At 43.6% G+C, this 18,013-nt stretch overlaps 1 protein-coding gene across 4 annotated transcripts in view; it reads right to left on the bottom strand.

The window, feature by feature from the left end:
- The window catches only part of SLC9A3 (solute carrier family 9 member A3), a gene marked incomplete at its 3' end in the record, with an annotated part of 116,109 nt that overhangs the window by 46,739 nt on the left and 51,357 nt on the right, over positions 1–18,013 (bottom strand). For all 4 annotated transcript variants that reach the window (XR_014540999.1, XM_083582742.1, XM_083582740.1 and 1 more), the window contains exon 2: positions 1,146–1,448. Coding sequence is in view for 3 of the 4 variants with exons in the window: in XM_083582742.1 (XP_083438868.1) it covers positions 1,146–1,448 (303 nt within the window). The remainder of the gene's footprint in view (positions 1–1,145; positions 1,449–18,013) is intronic.

Here is an 18,013-nt window from a genome sequence, read left to right as displayed (position 1 = left end):
AGCACGTTGAACAGATATATACCCCCAGCCCCTCCAAGTGTCTAGTATCAGGTATGCCAATTATCTTCTTTTTAGCACATAGATAATGAAGTTTCAAGGTCAAAATAACTAGAGCTGGGAAAGATACAGTTAGGACCACCTCTAACACATGCTGCATTTGCCACAGAATCATTCAAGCAGCGAAACCCAGCTTTTCAAAATTAAACAGAGAACATGTTAATTTTGCAGACTGAACACAATTCCATTTCGCCAATGGTTTGCAGTCTGCAGTGATAGTGGCTGAACTGCACCACTGAAAACCAAGTAATAGTTAACCTGCTAGCAAAGAAGGTTCTCTTCCCTACCCCACCCCCACTTGAATGTGTTTAAATGTCAAAGGGGGCATGTGGTTGAGGTTTGCTTCAGACTGACAAGAGTTTTTTTCTTGATGATAATCCTGAGGTTTTGAGAGAGAACTATTCCCTAAGGCTAGATTGGAAGAACAATAGTGGCATGTGCCCATTCACCTAGTCAACAATGGCACTAAAGGGCACGTTTCCATTTCAGAATAAAAAGTGACTGTCCCGACTGCACACAAAAGAAAGCAAAAGCAATCTTTATAGTTGATTTCAAAACTACACCTATTGTAAACTGAGCCCTAACACAAACATCAAGAGGCTTGCCAATCCTAAATGCTACCAAGATGGCAGCCTATCTTTACTGGAACTTCAGAGGAAAGGGTAAACCAAACACAGGCCTAATCTGGCTTCGAAACTTACGCAACCGGATCTTGATGAGAAACCTGAGATGGGCAATCTTCTTTAAATGCAAAGATCATAGTTTTCTCAGAAGCTGCTAGTTCACCATGCACATCATCCTAACTTAACCGAATGCACAGGGTCTGTAGTGAGAATGTAGCTGGAAGGGAATAACCACAGAGACTGCTCTGATCTCTTTGGAAGAACTTGGGCAGGATAAAAATATAACAATAAATATATGTAATGAATTATCAGCTGTGGTGGTGCTACCGCCGCAAAGTAGGTTTGTACCAAGTTCATGGCTTGGAGCAGTTCATGTGACAAAAGCTCCAAAGTTACTCATCCCAGGACAACCCAACAAACATGAGCCAATAGTTAATAATGAAATAATGATTACCCACGCCTTACCCATTATTCCTGTGAGAAAGACCCCGTAGAGTGAAAGGCCTGTGGTGACAGTATTCCAGATGGTCCCAATGACAGCATACAGAAGGATGGTGCCCAGGTTGCCAAAGAAGAGTCGGTTTGGCATGAAGTATCCTGCATCTAAGACGATGGGTGGCAGCAGGTAGAAGAAAAAGACGTCTGGCGTAAGGGTGAAGGAGGCAATATGATCTGCTGCAAACACAATGCCTCCCAGGATAATGCCCAGCGCAATGAGCAAGACACTTTCTGGAACCACACTGGTGACTTTATGGGACAGGTGGAAAACTGTCAAGAAAACAACATGGATGAGAGTCAGGAGGCAAATGCAAGAAGAAATATTAAATAATGGTATGCTGGGTGCATAAAAGTATGAAATATCATGTGAGTATATCATGGGGCAAGACATCTTGCACCTTCTCCTTCTCCACAGATCTCTGCTCCAATAATGGCTAAAAGGCTGTTTATAATGGAAAAAAGAACTGTAAAATGAATTTTGCAGAGGAGGCTTTGGGTACACACTCACCCAGAATAGGGAGCTCACATGCTGATTTTACTTCCCATCTTGACCAATGGGAAGGGTTTGAAAATAGACAGATTAACACAATTTTGGATTTGGTGGTTCCTCCACCTTGGATTACCCCGCCCCAACCCCTTTGAGTTGCTCTGCCCTTAATGTTATACATCAAAGATTCCCCAGGTGCTCATCTAAATTAGAACAGGGCTGGGGAGAATGCAGTGCCCTGTTTGGAGGAAATGACTGGCTTTAACCACGAACAAGAGCACTGCTTTTAGGAGAGAGGTTACAGTGCAACATTTTGTTGTAGATCTCACTTGTAACATTGCTAATGTCGATTTTCTCTCCTCCTCCAATTAATATTTATTCGTAGAAAGTAGGTCACTTGTATCAGTTAATACAGTGCAAGAGTGAACAGTGTCTTGAAATGTATTATTCCGGTATGCAAGAAATAAGATCCATTTTCTTATAACTTCCTTCTCAGTTTCTTTGGGATTCACATTGACAGCATTCCTATTCCATCTTCAAGTCTCACATCCTAAAATCAACGCACTGAGCTACTCTGTCCCAACTCTTCATAGCCATCACCCAAGCAAACCCAAGTGCATGGCTTTGGTGCCACAGATGTGCCCAAATCTACAGCCTAGGAATCAATATGCTACATGCAGTATAGCAACATTTCTAGCCAATGCTTTCTAGGCATCTGTCTGCATCCTCCACAACACCATTAATTATTGTGGTTCTCCACTTGCTCTTATTATTTTTCCATATTCTAACAATGTCTGAGTCCTGGTCATGGGGCAAGATACCTCTGTATTAGGACCCTGACCAAATAAAACTCCTGCTTCAAAAGCTTTTAGAGTCTGAAAGAAAGAAATAGATGGATGCTATGATAGACAATAATAGGGACGTGGGTGGCGCTGTGGGTTAAACCACAGAGCCTAGGACTTGCCAATCAGAAGGTCGGCGGTTCAAATCCCTGCAACGGGGTGAGCTCCCGTTGCTTGGTCCCTGCTCCTGCCAACCTAGCAGTTCGAAAACACATCAAAGTGCAAGTAGATAAATAGGTACCGCTCCAGCGGGAAGGTAAACAGCGTTTCCGTGCGCTGCTCTGGTTCGCCAGAAGCGGCTTAGTCATGCTGGCCACATGAAGCTGTACGCCGGCTCCCTCGGCCAATAAAGCGAGATGAGCGCCACAACCCCAGAGTCGGCCACGACTGGACCTAATGGTCAGGGGTCCCTTTACCTTTATGATAGACAATAAGTGGGGTGCTTCCACATACTATTCATTATTCTCTTTGCACATAGAGACTATTATAGCAAATAATAAATAAGTTCTTTCCAGAAACCACACTGCAATAAACCAGGGAAAGATGTGAAAGGGTCAGCCCACCCTTGGGGCAAGGTGAGGCGACTCCCTCAGGCAGCATGTTCCACAGGGGAAGCAGATCCTGACAATAGATCTTTATTCCTTCCTGGTTTCTGATCTAGATTTTCACTCACCCCTTCCTCCCTGGTGGGGAGGGGGAGAGGCTATGTCTTGGTCCGGCCCTGGTAAAACATATTAGTAAACAATCAAGTAATCAATATACTTGCAGTGCCCTAATTATTGAGGCATATGGCTCAATATCAACTGTAAGAGCTAAAAAACAAAACTCAAAGAACCGCCTGTCTACCCTCCCTAATCTTAGCAAGTGCTGAAAAGGTCTCCCAAGTTAGATATAATCTTAAAAAAACAACAACTGGTTAGCACTTGGTTTGCTCTCTGGAAGGTTTATTAGTTGCTACACACTTAATGATCACCACAGAACCTGTATACACCATTGCAATGAGCTCATTAAAATCACAATTTAGGTCACTGTTCTTTGTGGGTCAATAAATTAGCAAACTTACATTAGCAATTTAAAAGGTGGACGCTATTTTAGGATCACCAGGTCAATGTTCCTCATTAAGTTATGAGGTCATGTGCACACCTGACTTCAGAAGTCAAATGTCAATGGAATTTGGAAACAGACCTATTGAAAACCTTGTGGTCAGTTTTGAGGGGGGGGGACCAGAGCAAATTGAAAGACCCTTCTAGACCTGGATTTTGCAATCCATGAAATGAGGTACATTTTTACATTGATCTTGAGAAGAGTGCTGTAGTTTAAGTCAAGGAAACATGGGTTAAAGCCTGACACGCTGAGCCATAGAAAGCCATACATACCAATTTCTTCTAACTTTCCCATGTTCCATTTTCTATGACTAAGCAGATAAGGTCAGTTTAGAGTTGGCGAAAAGCTTCAATACGTTCTATTACATTGGCTTCTATAAAACCAGGACAAGCCCTGTTAATTCTACTCTTTGCATATTGACTTTTCATATTGCATAACATACCGTTTTCTTAAACATAAGGTTAAGCAAATGCATATTCCTTGATTGTTGCAAGCCTTGCTACTTCCTTGTAACTATAGGAAACGACCAGGGTGGGTGTTGGCAGGCTGGCTACTAGTTTATGAACTTGGAAGACGCTTCACTCCAAAATTGCCTATATGATTTTAAAACTTGGCTTCACTTTTTAAAGGGGTTGCAGAAGGCATGATGGAAAGTGTAGCCCAATGAGTTAAATTGGTTACCTTAGGGGAGGTGACATCCCAAATCATATGCACAGAATATGGGGACCTTTCACAATCCAATCAATGCAATTGAAGAAATAATTGTAAGAGAGTGGCCCTCGGGAGAGGAGCCCATTGTTCAACTGCTGATCTCATCAAACTAGCTGAAGAGAGCAGGTACCACCATCTGTCCCAACAAAAGAAAATTCTATCAGGGAGAGGATCCATGTCAACCTGACCCCAGGGGGTACAGAGCTATGCTAAATGACACCTCCCTGATCCTTTGAGCCTTTTGTTTATGGGGGAAGTTGAATATCACTCCACCTAAGATGGTGCTGTGGTCTAAACCACTGAGCCTAGGGCTTGCTGATCAAAAGGTCGGCGGTTCGAATCCCCGCGACGGGGTGAGCTCCCATTTTTCAGTCCCAGCTCCTGCCCACCTAGCAGTTTGAAAGCATATCAAAGTGCAAGTAGAAAAAGAGGTGGGAAGGTAAACGGGGTTTCCATGCGCTGCTCTGGTTCGCCAGAAGCGGCTTAGTCATGCTGGCCACATGACCCGGAAGCTGTATGCCAGCTTCTTCGGCCTATAGAATGAGATGAGTGTGCAACCCCAGAGTCGTTTGCGACTGGCCTTAATTGTCAGGGGTCCCTTTACCTTTACCTTTAAAAGCACTTATGCTTTATCATGCATGTTTGTTAGCCACAACCCAGGGGGTCTGACTCACCTGTTTTTCTCTCAGTACGTCACTTCTCTGGATCCTACAGAAGTAGAGGTCCTCGTTTGCTGCAGCTGCTTCAAAAGCCCACCACCACCCTTGCTAGTTGGAGGAGAGACTCAAGAAGCCATTTTGGGGGCCTGCTCATGCTTGACTTTTCTTCCCTGTTTTCCTGCCTGGCCCCAGAGCTGCACCCCTCCCCCTGCTCCAAACCTCCAGAATTCCCACCAGAACTAGGAAAGGTGCATCCTACTTCCTAGCCTGTCTTCTGGACATACATTCACCACAAACTGGTAGCCTCCACATCCAGTTGCTCTTCCCACGTGTGTGTGTGTGTGTCTGCATTTTAGAAGCCACCCTTTGGTGTCTCTCCTCTTCCCAGCCAATCATGCCTGACTGAGGAGGCCTAGTCTACAAACGTGGGCAGAGAACAGGATAGTGCTGAACTCAGCTATGCCTCCATCTCCTCCGATGCGTTGGGTGTTTGTGTGGCTGTAGTTAGAATTAATCAACTATTCCTCTCAAACTAAAGAAATGTATGTCATAACAGTGTGAGAGATTATGGTAATTCATTATCTCAACCAGGTAGGAGTGACTAAAAGTCAAGTTAACAAACGAGAATATGTCTCCTTTTTATCTCAGTACTTTTTAGAAGAGAAATTTTTTTTCACAGGCTGTCAAGATTCACCTTCCCTTTGCCATTTCCATAATAATCTTGTTCTCCTATGTTGTCATACTGTGATTTTGCTATTCTAGACTGAAGCAAAGGAACCCTCTATGTTTCATATGCATGTTATGTTTGGTCATTATTGACCCTTTATGCAAGTCAGCGAGTGAGTTACTCCCTGATGCCTTTTCTGTTAAAAACTGTCACCTAAATGAGAGGAGGAAAGGGCTATCAATGCGCAACCTCCAAAGTTGAAGTCAGCAATGCTTCTGAATATCAGTGGCTGGAAACCACTGGAGAGGAGAAATGTTCATGTGCTCATGTTCTGCTCCCATAGGAATCTGGTTGGCCACTGTGAGAACAGCATGATCTGTTGGTCTGATCCAACAGGCTATTTTTATGTTCAGAGGTAGTGACACCATAGCTGTCAACATTTCCCTTTTTTTAAGGGAAATTCCCTTATTCCGAATAGGATTCCTCGCAAGAAAAGGGAAAAGTTGACAGCTATGAGTTACACATGTGTTGCCTATGGGTATTCAGCATGGCCTGCCCACCCCTACCCCCCGGCTGCCAAATTCTCCTGCTACTAAATTTACATGATGGACAGGGCATGTGTGGATGGCATCACCCTCTCCCCAGCCCTTCAGACGGCTGCTTGGCAAACTGGAGGAAGCATGCTGTGGAAGAAGGTGCACTTCTGTGCACTCTCCAAAGAGCTGTTGGGTGGACTTGGTGAAAGGATTAGCATTCACCATTCACCATGAGTGTGAATGGATGAGTGTGCATGTGCATCCATGAAGGCAAGCTTGTGAGGAGGTGGGGTGATGCAGTGCAGATAAGGGCACACGAGGAGAGAGTCCTCCGCATGTCCAGCCACATTAAGCTGCTGACCACCCTCTCGCCACTACATGTGGCAAAAAGGTTCCTCACCCCCGAGTTAGAGGGTGGCCATCTCCATCTCACCTGGCTTCTGAGCTTTATGCCTGGACTTTAGATGGACCATTTTGTTGTCCCAGCAGGACAGTTCTAAACTAAACTAAACTAAACTAAGTTCTAAACTAAATCTAGAGCAACATTGTGGCTGAAATCAGAAACATAAGCATTAGGTAGTAAGTCATTTCAGACTCAAATGAGGCTTATTTCTCAGTAAACGTATTTAGGGCCAGGGTATGTATGTGACATAGTTGAAGTGTAGCACCACAGGCTAGAAAGAACATTTAGTTTTATTACATTTTATTGTTAAACAATGGTAAAAGGTCAGCAATAACACTAAGTGGTATTAGCAGAAAAAAATTGGAAATAAAAAGGGTTGCCTCAGGTGTTCATAAAATGACATCAGCTGAGGTTGCAGCACAAAGCAAAATGGCATTCAAGAACATTAAGTCAAGGTTGAATAAGTTATTCACTTAATTCCCTGTTAAGATTGCCCTTCAAATGAAAATGTGGTTTTAAAACTGAACCAAGCTAAATAGTTTGTGATTTTTTTAAAAAAAATGTTAAAGCCATGTTATGTAGGAGACGGGAAACACATAGTATAAAGAGGCACAAAAGAGTCTGAAGTAACGACAGTCTCACAAAAATATTTTTCTGTGTCACACATGCAGACAACCTTCATTCTACCCCCCTTTTAAATACACTGGCCAGAAGAAAGAAGAGTGTGAGGTAAATCCTAAAAGAGCGGTTGTCAGCTGCTTTACTCCACAGTTTGCCATCACAGAACAAAAGCTTTGTCGCCTCATGGTTTTCTCCCAGATTGTTCACCAGTACTCAGGTGGTATCTGGACACAGTGCTTATTGATTTCAGTAAGGTTTTTGACAAAGTCTCCAATGCTACAATTGTGAGGAAGCTGGTAAATGTGGGCTGAACAAAGTACAGTCAAATGGAATTAGTTATGGAAGTCGAATGGAATCAGTTATGGAAGTCCGTTTTACTTCCAAAATGGTCAAAAACCAAAGCTCAGCTACTGTTTGGCTGCAGGAAGCTCTTGCAGCCAATTGGAAGCCACAGAAGCCCCATCAGGTATTTGGCTTCCAAAAGAACGTTCGAAAACCAGAACAGTCACTTCCGAGTTTCAATCAACAGGGAGCCAAAACATTTGAGAACTAGGCTGTTTGACTTCCAAGGTATGACTGTAACTGTTAGGTGGATTTGTAGCTGGTTGACCGACCAAACCCAAAGAGTCCTCATTAATGGTTCCTAGACATTGTTCAGCCTGAACACTGAGGTCCAGCTCCAAGGGCCTTCTGGCGGTTCCTTCACTGCAAGAAGCGAGATTACAGGGAACCAGGAGGAGGGCCTTCTTGGTGGTGGTGCCTGCGCTGTGCAACGCCCTCCCATCGGATGTCAAGGAAATAAACAACTATCGGACTTTTAGAAGACATCTGAAGGCAGCCCTATTTAGGGAAGTTTTTAATGTTTGATGTTTTATTGTGTTTTTAATATTCTGTTGGGAGCTGCCCAGGGTGGCCGAGGAAACCCAGCCAGATGGGTGGGGTATGTATGTATGAATAATAATAATAATAATAATAATAATAATAATAATAATAATATCATCATCATCATCATTATCCTGGGGAAAAGGCTGATGCTGCAGGGTTCTGTCCTGGGCCTGTTGTTGTTCAACATCTTCATAAATGACTTGGATGAAGGAATTGAGGAGATGTTCATCAAATTTGCAGATGAGTCAAAACTGGAAGGGGTAGCTAATGTCGCAGAAGACAGAATCAGAATTCAAAATGACCTTAACAGATTGGAGAACTGGGCCCAAGCTAACAAAATGAATTTCAATAGGGACAAATGTAAGGTTTAGTGCTTACACAAATATAAGATGGGGGACACCTGGCTTACTAGTAGTATATGTGAAAAGGATCTTGGGGTCTTGGTGGACCACAAGCTTAACAGTGTGGTGCTATTCTAGGCTGCATCAACAGAAGTACAGTGTCCAGATCAAGGGAAGTAAGAGTACCACTCTATTCTGCCTTGGTCACACCACACCTGGAATACGGTGTCCAGTTCTGGGAGCCACAGTTTCAGAAGGATGTTGACAAGATGTAATGTGTGCAGAGATGGGCCATCAAGATGATCAAGGGTTATGAGGAATGGGATTTTCACAGAGGAGTTTCACAGTGGACCGTATTAGGACTCCAGAGTGTGGTACAGTGGTACCTCACATTACAAACGCCTCAGGTTACAAATGCTTCAGGTTACAAACTCCGCTAACCTGGAAGAGTTACCTTGAGTTGAGAACTTTGCCCCAGGATGAGAACGGAATTCATGTGCCAACGGCGCAGTGGCAGCAAGAGGCCCCATTAGCGAAAGCACACCTCTAGTTAAGAACAGTTTCAGGTTAAAAACAGACCTCCGGAACAAATTAAGTTCATAACTAGAGGTACTACTGTACTCCTTTCTGAACACAAAATACCAGCTGAACATATAAATGTGCTGCTGGATTTAATAGTTCCCATTGTACTCCATTTAGAAAATATTTCTTTAGAAAGTATTTCTAAAGGTCTCTAATTGAGAATATTCTTGTACATCCATTTTTCCATATTACTCTCATGAAGTAATTTATTAACTTTACTCTGATGCCTTCTTCATTGTCTTGCAGGCAAGGGCAAGGAACCTCTTGTAAAGACAATAACAGGAAGAGCTGCAAGTTAAACAGTCACCATTACTTAGAATTCACCTGACGGAAAGCACCTACAGCATTTTTCTTCTTTTGTTGTTGGGGGTGGAAAGAAGGTGGCAGCCAGGTATCTGCAAAAGTGTGTACTTAGCACTTACCAATGTACACATTTAAGAACTGAAGAAGATTAGCTTGACAAAGTACACCAAAGGAAGTGCACAGAGATTAAGGGGTCAAAGCACTTGGTTTTAGGACAGCTAATGCAACTACTTGTGAGTAAGCGATTTGGGAGAGCTATCAGCTTGTGTTTTGCTTCCACAGTGAAGAGGTGAGAGGGAAGAACCCAGCAGAACTGACCAGAGCTGGATTTCTAGCAGTTAATTCTCCAGCTATCTAGTTACTAGTGGTTACGGGAAAGAGAAAGCCACAGAGATTAAGGACTATAGGTCCGGTGAATCATGAAAGTGTCCTTAAATATGGAACATCAGAAGCTGCCCAGACAGCAGCTCACTAAAACTTTGCTCTTCTAACCCCGTAGGCAGGGGCTCAGTGGCAGAGAAGGTGTGTGTGTCTTTCATGCCACCTACTACCTAATTGTGAACCTAAGATCTTCAGTGTGCAAACAAAGTTTGTGGCCTATCACTGAGCCTTAAAAATGCCATTTACCATATATACCACAGGTTGTCAACCTGGTCCCTACTGCCCAATAGTGGGCGTTTCAGGATTCTAGGTGGGCGGTAGGGGGTTCCACAACACAAGCTGAATCCTCCTTCCACCGAGCGCTGGTGGGCAGTAGGGAAATTTTACCATCAAGAAAGATGCATTAGTGGGCGGTAGGTATAAAAAGGTTGACTACCCCTGATATACACAATGTTTTCGGTCTGAGCCATGAATACTAACAGAAATCAAATTAAATTAAAACTCTTCTTTCTATGTAGGGTGTTCCTGTCCTACAAAGTCCCCAATGTACACAGGTAATGCCCAGCAAAAGCTAACCTCTATCCTACTAAAATTAATAGGACTAAAGTGCTCAACTTTGGGCTGAATACATATCTACCCATGTGAACCAAGCAATGATATAACATAGGCAAGCGTAAAAAATTGTGGCTTCTTTTCACAAAAATGGGCAGCTGTTTCCTAGAATCATGGTGGAGCTATGATGTATCTGGAGGTTTGCCCCTTAGATTCTCTGTCCAGGAGGTCCAGCTCCTGTCTTCCTGGAAGCTATTCTATTCCCTAGGGCCTGGGCAGAAGCCACCCAGCTGTACTGCCACATTTTTCAGAGTTTTGTCCTAGGGAGAGCCCAGTGGCGTAGCGTGGGTTGTCAGCATCCGGGGCAAGGCAAGTAATTTGCGCCCCCTAACCCGTGGATTTGCGCCCCCTAACCCTAACCCCCAGATGTTGCGGCCGGTGCGGCCGGCCCCCCCCTGCACCCCCCACGCTACGCCACTGGGAGAGCCCCACCTACAATCATAAAGATTTAAAGCAGCTGATGATGGGGATTTCTTTTTGCCACTGTAGAGCTAAAGCTGATACACAAAGTAGACACAATGAAAACTTTAGGTTGCCATGCCAACCCCTTTACATAACTAAAACTGGGACCTGCAACAAAATACATGTACTGCACCATGGAATACCCTGTTCACTTTTACAGCCGGCCAGCTAAGCTCACCTCTGCAATACTCTGTTCCATTCCCCCTATTGACTGGTTTACCAGTTTCCCAATACTGTACTGCCTCTCAGTGTTCTGTGGTGACTGAGCTCTGTTCTCGTTGGGCTGTTTTTTATGGGGGGGGATTCCCCTCCTTAATATCCCCCCACCTAAAGATTTGTTGTTCCTGTATAAATCTTGGGGCTTCTCCAGTCCTAGTGATAAGCTTGTCTGGTACCTGAATGGTGCTGTTTTGGCTGCATAGGCAACGGCATTCACACCTGAGCACTGGCAACAGAGGAAATGATAGGTTTCCACTAAGAAAAGCAAAGAATGACATAAATTGTATCCTTCTAAGTGTGGTTGCTGTGTCCCCTCTGCTCTCAGAACTCTCCTCCCCAAAGCCTCACTATCAAATGCATATTGCATACTTTTTTCTGTTGCCTGCTTCTCCAGGCCCAATGAGACTGGGGAGGAAAGAAGCTGCAATGGAAGTTTGCAGAGTTGGAAAGTGCAAGGCAGAAGGAGAATAGGCAAGGGGAAGTGCTTGCTCACCACCTCCCAAAATTTAATGGTGAACTGCATTCAAAATGAAAAGGTGCCTTATTTTGCAATGCTGATAGGTGCAGAGAAAGCAAGAAGTGGAGAGAAAAAGTACTGGGGGATCAGTTCCCATACTTGAAAACACTAAACAGTGGAGCATGGCATTGAAACATGGCTCCTCTGTAACCAGCTTTTGTCTTCATCTAGCCTGGGTAAATGCTTCCTGTTTCTTTCCAAAATGGAACCTGCATCTAGGAAGCATGTTTCTCTGTAGGTTAGTGAAACTCGGATCTGTATCAAGGGTAAGGGTTGGTTACCATATTGATTATCTTTTACTTCTATGCAACTAGTATTTCTCTCACTCACTTTCATGCCTAAAATGGCCAGATTGGCTTATTTCCCATCAGCCTTCATTCCCATCTTGCCACGCCTATTTGACTTGAATTTTTTTGGCAGGAAAATCTGAGCGACTTTGTTACTCTGCTCCCCCCAAAAATTATTCGTGCAAGCGTGAATTTAAGAGCCTGTGCTAAGTGATTGAGCTAAGCAGAACATTGTCTTTTGAAGAAAAGACCAAGGAACTGAAAATCATTTATCTTGGCTTTGAAATGCTCAGAAGGAATAGTTCAGGCTCAGAAAAAAGAAAAGAAACAAGAAGGGAAGCTATAGCTTTTCACCTAATTACATTTTAGCTCGGTACAAAACAAATCAAGGTGTGAAAACAGGCATTCTTCTGTCCTTGAGAAAACAACAGCTATGAATGACGTAAAATTCATGTATTGTAGACTAGGGGAAAACAAGGGCACTGACCACCTTTTTTTAAAAAAAAAAATCATGCCACCACCCGGAAGTACTGAAAAATTAAGACTAAGACTTCAGCTGAAAAATACTTCTGGTACTAGGATCAAGTTTCTAGATGCCCAGGTGACCTAGATCTTGAGATAAATCCAGTCTGCTTGCCACCAAAACCCACCTCTACACACTGAAAAGTGCTATACCATTTGGAGATGACAGCCATAAGGATTAACACACCTTGCACTATATTCTTGGTGACCACAGCAGAGGCCATAGCACCTCACAACATTCATCCAAATACCATAGCAAGGAGAGGGAAGAAGTCGCCAGATGCCCAGGCTATGTTCAATGTGCATAAAGCCTGTAGTCCTTGTTCAAAGGACGAGAAAATACCTGCTCACCACAATGATTTTCAAACTATGTTCTCAGGGATCACTGAGATGGTCCGTAACGAAATACAGGCCCCTGAGAGGGGCACTATGACTGAACTGCAGCCTCAGCCCAGTTGTGAACATGCTATAGGGCAGGGGTCACCAACCGTTTTTGCTTGCACTGAGAGTTTGCAGAGCTTACAGCAGGAATGTGCAACCTTTTCTCCTTTGAGAGCCCCGGCCCAGTGAGGAGGTGTAGCCATGGCTGGGAATAGCCAGAGGCAAATGTGGGGGAGATAAGAAGAGCCTGCTGGATCAGGCCAATAACCCGTCTAGGCCAGCATCCTGTTCTCACAGTGGCCAACCAGATGCCTGTGGGAAACCTGCAAGCAGGATTCGAATCCAAGAACAACTCTCCCCTCCTGTAGTTTCCAGAAACTGGTATTCCAAGGTATGGAGACAGAACATAGCCATCATGGCTGGTAGCCTTTGATAGTCCTCTCCTCCATGAATTGGTCTAATCCTTTTTTAAGCCATCCAAGTTGGTGATCATCACTGCCGCCTGTGTGTTCCACAGTTTAACTATGCTCTCTTTGAAGAAGCAGATTCTTTTATCCATGCTGAATCTCCTAACACTCGGTTGAATTGGATGCTCATGAGTTCAAGTGTTACGACAGAGAGAGAGAACTTTTCTCTATCCCCTTTCTCCGCGTCGTGCATAATTTTACAAACTTCTATCATGTTACCTCTTTCTTGCCTTCTCTCCAAACTAAAAAAATCCCAAACACTGCAACCTTTCCTCATAAGCGAGTTGTTCCACCCCCCTGACAATTTTGGTTTTCCTTTTCTGAACCTTTCTCAACTCTACAATATCCTTTCTTGAGGTGAGGCAACCAGAACTGTACACAGTATTCCAAATGCAATCACACCATAAATTTGTATAATATTGTTAAGATATGAGCAGTTTTGTTTTCAATTCCTTTCCCAATGATCCCATGAAAATTCCCTTTTCATGGCTGCTGCGCTGTGGGTTAAATCACAGAGCCTAGGACTTGCCAATCAGAAGGTCGGTGGTTCGAATCCCTGCGACGGGGTGAGCTCCCGTTGCTCGGTCCCTGCTCCTGCCAACCTAGCAGTTCAAAAGCACGTCAAAGTGCAAGTAGATAAATAGGTACTGCTCCAGCGGGAAGGTAAACGGCGTTTCCGTGCGCTGCTCTGGTTCGCCAGAAGTGGCTTAGTCCTGCTGGCCACATGACCCGGAAGCTGTACGCCGGCTCCCTCGGCCAATAAAGCAAGATGAGCCCCGCAACCCCAGAGTCGTCTGCAACTGGACCTAACAGTCAGGGGTCCCTTTTCGCTCCAATGTACATCACTTTACACTTGCTTACATTTAATTGCATTTGCATATTTTACTGCTCATTCACTTAATTTGTATGTGCTGCAAGCCGCCCAAACTGGCTGGGAAAACCCCGCCAGATTTGGGGGGGGGGTATAAAGAATAAAATTTTTATTTTAGTAGTAGTGGTGGTGGACATTTTGGAGCTCTTTGCTATCTCTTTAATAATCCTGAACAATTTAGTATCATCAGCAAACTTGGCTACCTTACTGCTCACCCTGACTCTAGATGGTTTATGAGCAAGTTAAAAAGCACAGGTCCCAATATAGTGGTACCTCAGGTTAAGAACTTAATTCATTCCAGAGGTCCATTCTTAACCTGAAACTGTTCTTAACCCGAAGCACCACTTTAGCTAATGGGGCCTCCTGCTGCCACTGCGCCGCCGGAGCACGCTTTCTGTTCTCATCCTGAAGCAAAGTTCTTAACCCGAGGTTCTATTTCTGGGTTAGCGGAGTCTGTAACCTGAAGTGTCTGTAACCCGAGGTACCACTGTATTTCTCTCCATTTGGAGAATCCACTCTAATACTGAATCAGAACAAACAAACAAACAAACAAACCACCACTTGGAAATGGAGCTTTAAAGCACAAACCTGTACCTAGAAATGTGGCACAAAACAAAGTCTGGATGAGTGCTAGGTCAACCAGATACCCTCTATCTATGTGCTTGCTGACACTCTCAAAGAATTCTAATATGTAGGTTTATGAGACAAGGATTTCCCTTACAGAAGCCATGCTGGTTCTGCTTCAGAAAGACTTGTTCTTCTATATGCTTGGTTACTTTATCTTTAAAAATATTTTCTACCAATTTTCCAGGGACAGATGTCAAGCTAACTGGCCTGTAATTTCCATGATGCCTACTGCATCCCTTAAAACAAAGTGTTATATTGGGCAAGTTACTTTTTGTTATTGCTGTTAGAAGATCAGCAATTTTACATTTGAGTACTTTGAGAACTCTCAAGAGGATGCAATTCAGACCCAGCAATTTGTCAATTTTTATTTTGTCCATTATACCTAAAAATTCACCTCTTGTCACTGCTCTCCGTCTTAGTTTCCCAGACATGCCTCTTGCAAAGCTTAGTTCAGGCACTGGGATTTGCCCTATATCCTCTGGTGTGAAAACAGATCTAAAGAATTCATTCAGCTTCTCCCCAATCTCCTTATCCTCCTTTGACTCCCTTATCATCCAAGGGTCCAACTGCCTTCCTGGACATACTAAGAACTTATTGTTGCTGGTCTTAATGTGTTCCTCAAATTAATTTTTAGTATCCCTTACTTACTGTCTGCTTGCACTTTTTTGCTAAAGTTTGTGTTCCTTTTTGTTATCTTCATTTGGACAAGAGTTCCTTTTTTTGAAGGAAGCCTTCTTGCCTCTAAAAGCTTCTTTGACTCCGCTCATTAACCACGCCAGTTTGCTCTTGGCCTTCGTGGTACCTTTCCTGCTCTGAGGTATATATTCAAGTTGTGTTTCCAATTTTCTGTCTTTAAACAATTCCCAAGCAATTCTGAGTGATTTGATCTTCTTGGCTTCTCAACTGCCTTTTCAACCAAGCCCCTCATTCTGGGGAAATTTACTCTTTTGAAATCAGCTGTGACTGTGGTGGATTTCCTTCACAATTGGTTATTTACAGGTACAGTCATACCTTGGGTTAAATGTGCTTCAGGTTGAGCACTTTCGCGGCAACCCAGAAGTAATGGAACGTGCTACTTCCGGGTTTCGCTGCTCGTGCATGCGCAGACGGTCAAAATGACGTCATGCTTCTGGATGCGAACGGGGCTCCGGAACGGATCCCATCCGTATCCAGAGGTACCACTGTATACTTTATTTAACAGCACTTTGATCACTGCTCCCACCTGGCTCAACTAAGCTTACATCTCACACCAGGTCCTAGATGCCATTTATCTCCATTTTTCTGCTGCTGCTCCTTCCTCTTCTCTTTCTCTCTCTCTTTCTCAACTCTCCCTTCCTCTCTGCCCAGTGGGCTGCTGGGCAAGGAACAGATCACTCTTGTCACAGGGCTGAACTGTTTGCTTGCAAAGGGCTTTTGATATTTGGCCATGGGCCACAGATTGCTAACAGTGTATTTGTTTTCGATGGATTGCTCCTTTTGTTTCAAAACACCTATGTCCAAGGGCATAGGGTTATTCTAGAATAGCTGGGTTCTTTGATGGAATGAACTTTTGGTTTTGGATTCCATCACCCTTAAAATATATTATCTAAAGTTCATAATAACCCATATGGGCAGCATATTAGTACCTATGATTTATCTTCTTCTTTTTTAACTTCCAGAGTTCAGTGGATTGTGTGTTTCTGCATAATATGTATAATAAGAAAGATGAGCAAAATAAAACAAAATTTGTGTTCCAGCAACCATAAGCTGGCATAATTGAAAGGATTTGTGTTTACTTTAAGCACCAAGAGGGGTCCACTGAGACTTGCGCAAATGCTGCTTATGTTGAGGCACACCTGGATTCCTTATGTAAATGCACTGTATACAAAGTGCTGCTGTGAACAGCTGCCACATTATCTATGGGCTGTAATGTGAACCATGTAGAGCTGTGCTGCTCTGGGATCTCATTTCTTACTGTAAATAATTAAGACTTGCATCTAGAAAAGCTTAGTTGTGCCCTTGCATGTGCGTGACTAGGAGGAGGTGGGGACAAAGGAGGGGAGGATACAACCTAACAGGTCTTCTGAATGCATTAAATTAGTCAGATGGAAACTAAATGTGATCACAGGCATCCATTTACAGTAAGGAAATTCAACACAAGCATTGTTTGCATAAGCCCTAAGACTGGAAGCGCTCACTTGGCAAGTCCAGGCTTCTAGAAATTCCAGGCTAATATATTTACTTACTTTATTCTTATTATAGCCAAAGTGCAGATTTAAAAGATACCTGGTGCAGCAACACAAATCGCAGCCATATTCTTCATTGATAAGATAGCAAGCCACGTGAAATCCATACCTGTGCCTTCTCCAATGATGGAAATACCCTTGTTTTAATTGGACGTCCACAAAACCCAACACAAAGGAGCATGCTGGGAGCTACACAGTGCACACAAGTGTAAAAGTTTGCTGCACAGTATGGATTTTGTTAATCAATTACCTATTTTAAATCAGAAGAAGAAGGTTGCAATCCTAGGCACAGGGAACAAGTCACATTATAATAATTGGCATTTTCTTGCAAATAAGCATGAATAGGATTGTACTGCAAGCATGCTACAGCTTTCACAGTTGTTGGTAGCACTGGTCAAATATCTTCAATTTTATTTAATTTGTTGAATATATGTAGTCAAATTCAGGGAGGGAAACAAATGCCTAAATGTGTACCACTCATTGCCAGAACACTGGAAGTGAAGAGCCAAACTAGGTAGAATATGCATGTATATTTTCTCTTCCTTACCTCTGCTAGTACATAAAGATTTAGGGACAATATATATATGCATGTATCTTTGCACACCAGCCCTTTTTCCACTCAAAAGCTTTTCTCTAGAGGACTGCAAAGCAGCAATTGGTGAGCAATTTCAAGTTTTAAAAAATTAGATTCTGACTAAACACCAGGAAGAACTTTCTGACAGAAAGAGCTGTTTGACAGAGGAATGGACTCCCTCAGAAGGTGGTGGACTCTCCTTCCCTGGAGTGCAGCTGAGTGGGACTCAGCTGTGGGCAGCCTGAGGAAGCATTTTTCGCCTTGAGCCTGTCCAAAAAAGCAAGCCCTGCTATGGACCAGGAAACAGCTAGAAGAGGAGGAGAGGACAGAGGGTGAAGAAGAAGTTGTGTACAAAGGGAGACCCTTTCCTCATCCTTTGGACCTCCTGGGAAACTCAACAAGCCTGCTACACCTGGAACTGGGTGTGGAGAGTGCAGCTGAATGGGTCACAGCTGTGGGCAGCCTGAGCAGCGCTGAACCCTGTGCAAGGCCATCTGATGACCTCCCTGCTTGGAGAAGGAGGAACGAGGCTCTGGCAGAGTCCTAGAA

The sequence above is a fragment of the Podarcis filfolensis genome (assembly GCF_964270895.1).
Source record: "Podarcis filfolensis genome assembly, chromosome: 13".
NCBI lineage: Eukaryota > Metazoa > Chordata > Lepidosauria > Squamata > Lacertidae > Podarcis > Podarcis filfolensis.
The sequence above is the reverse complement of the archived record's forward strand: the minus strand, read 5'-3'. Positions and strand labels throughout refer to the sequence as shown.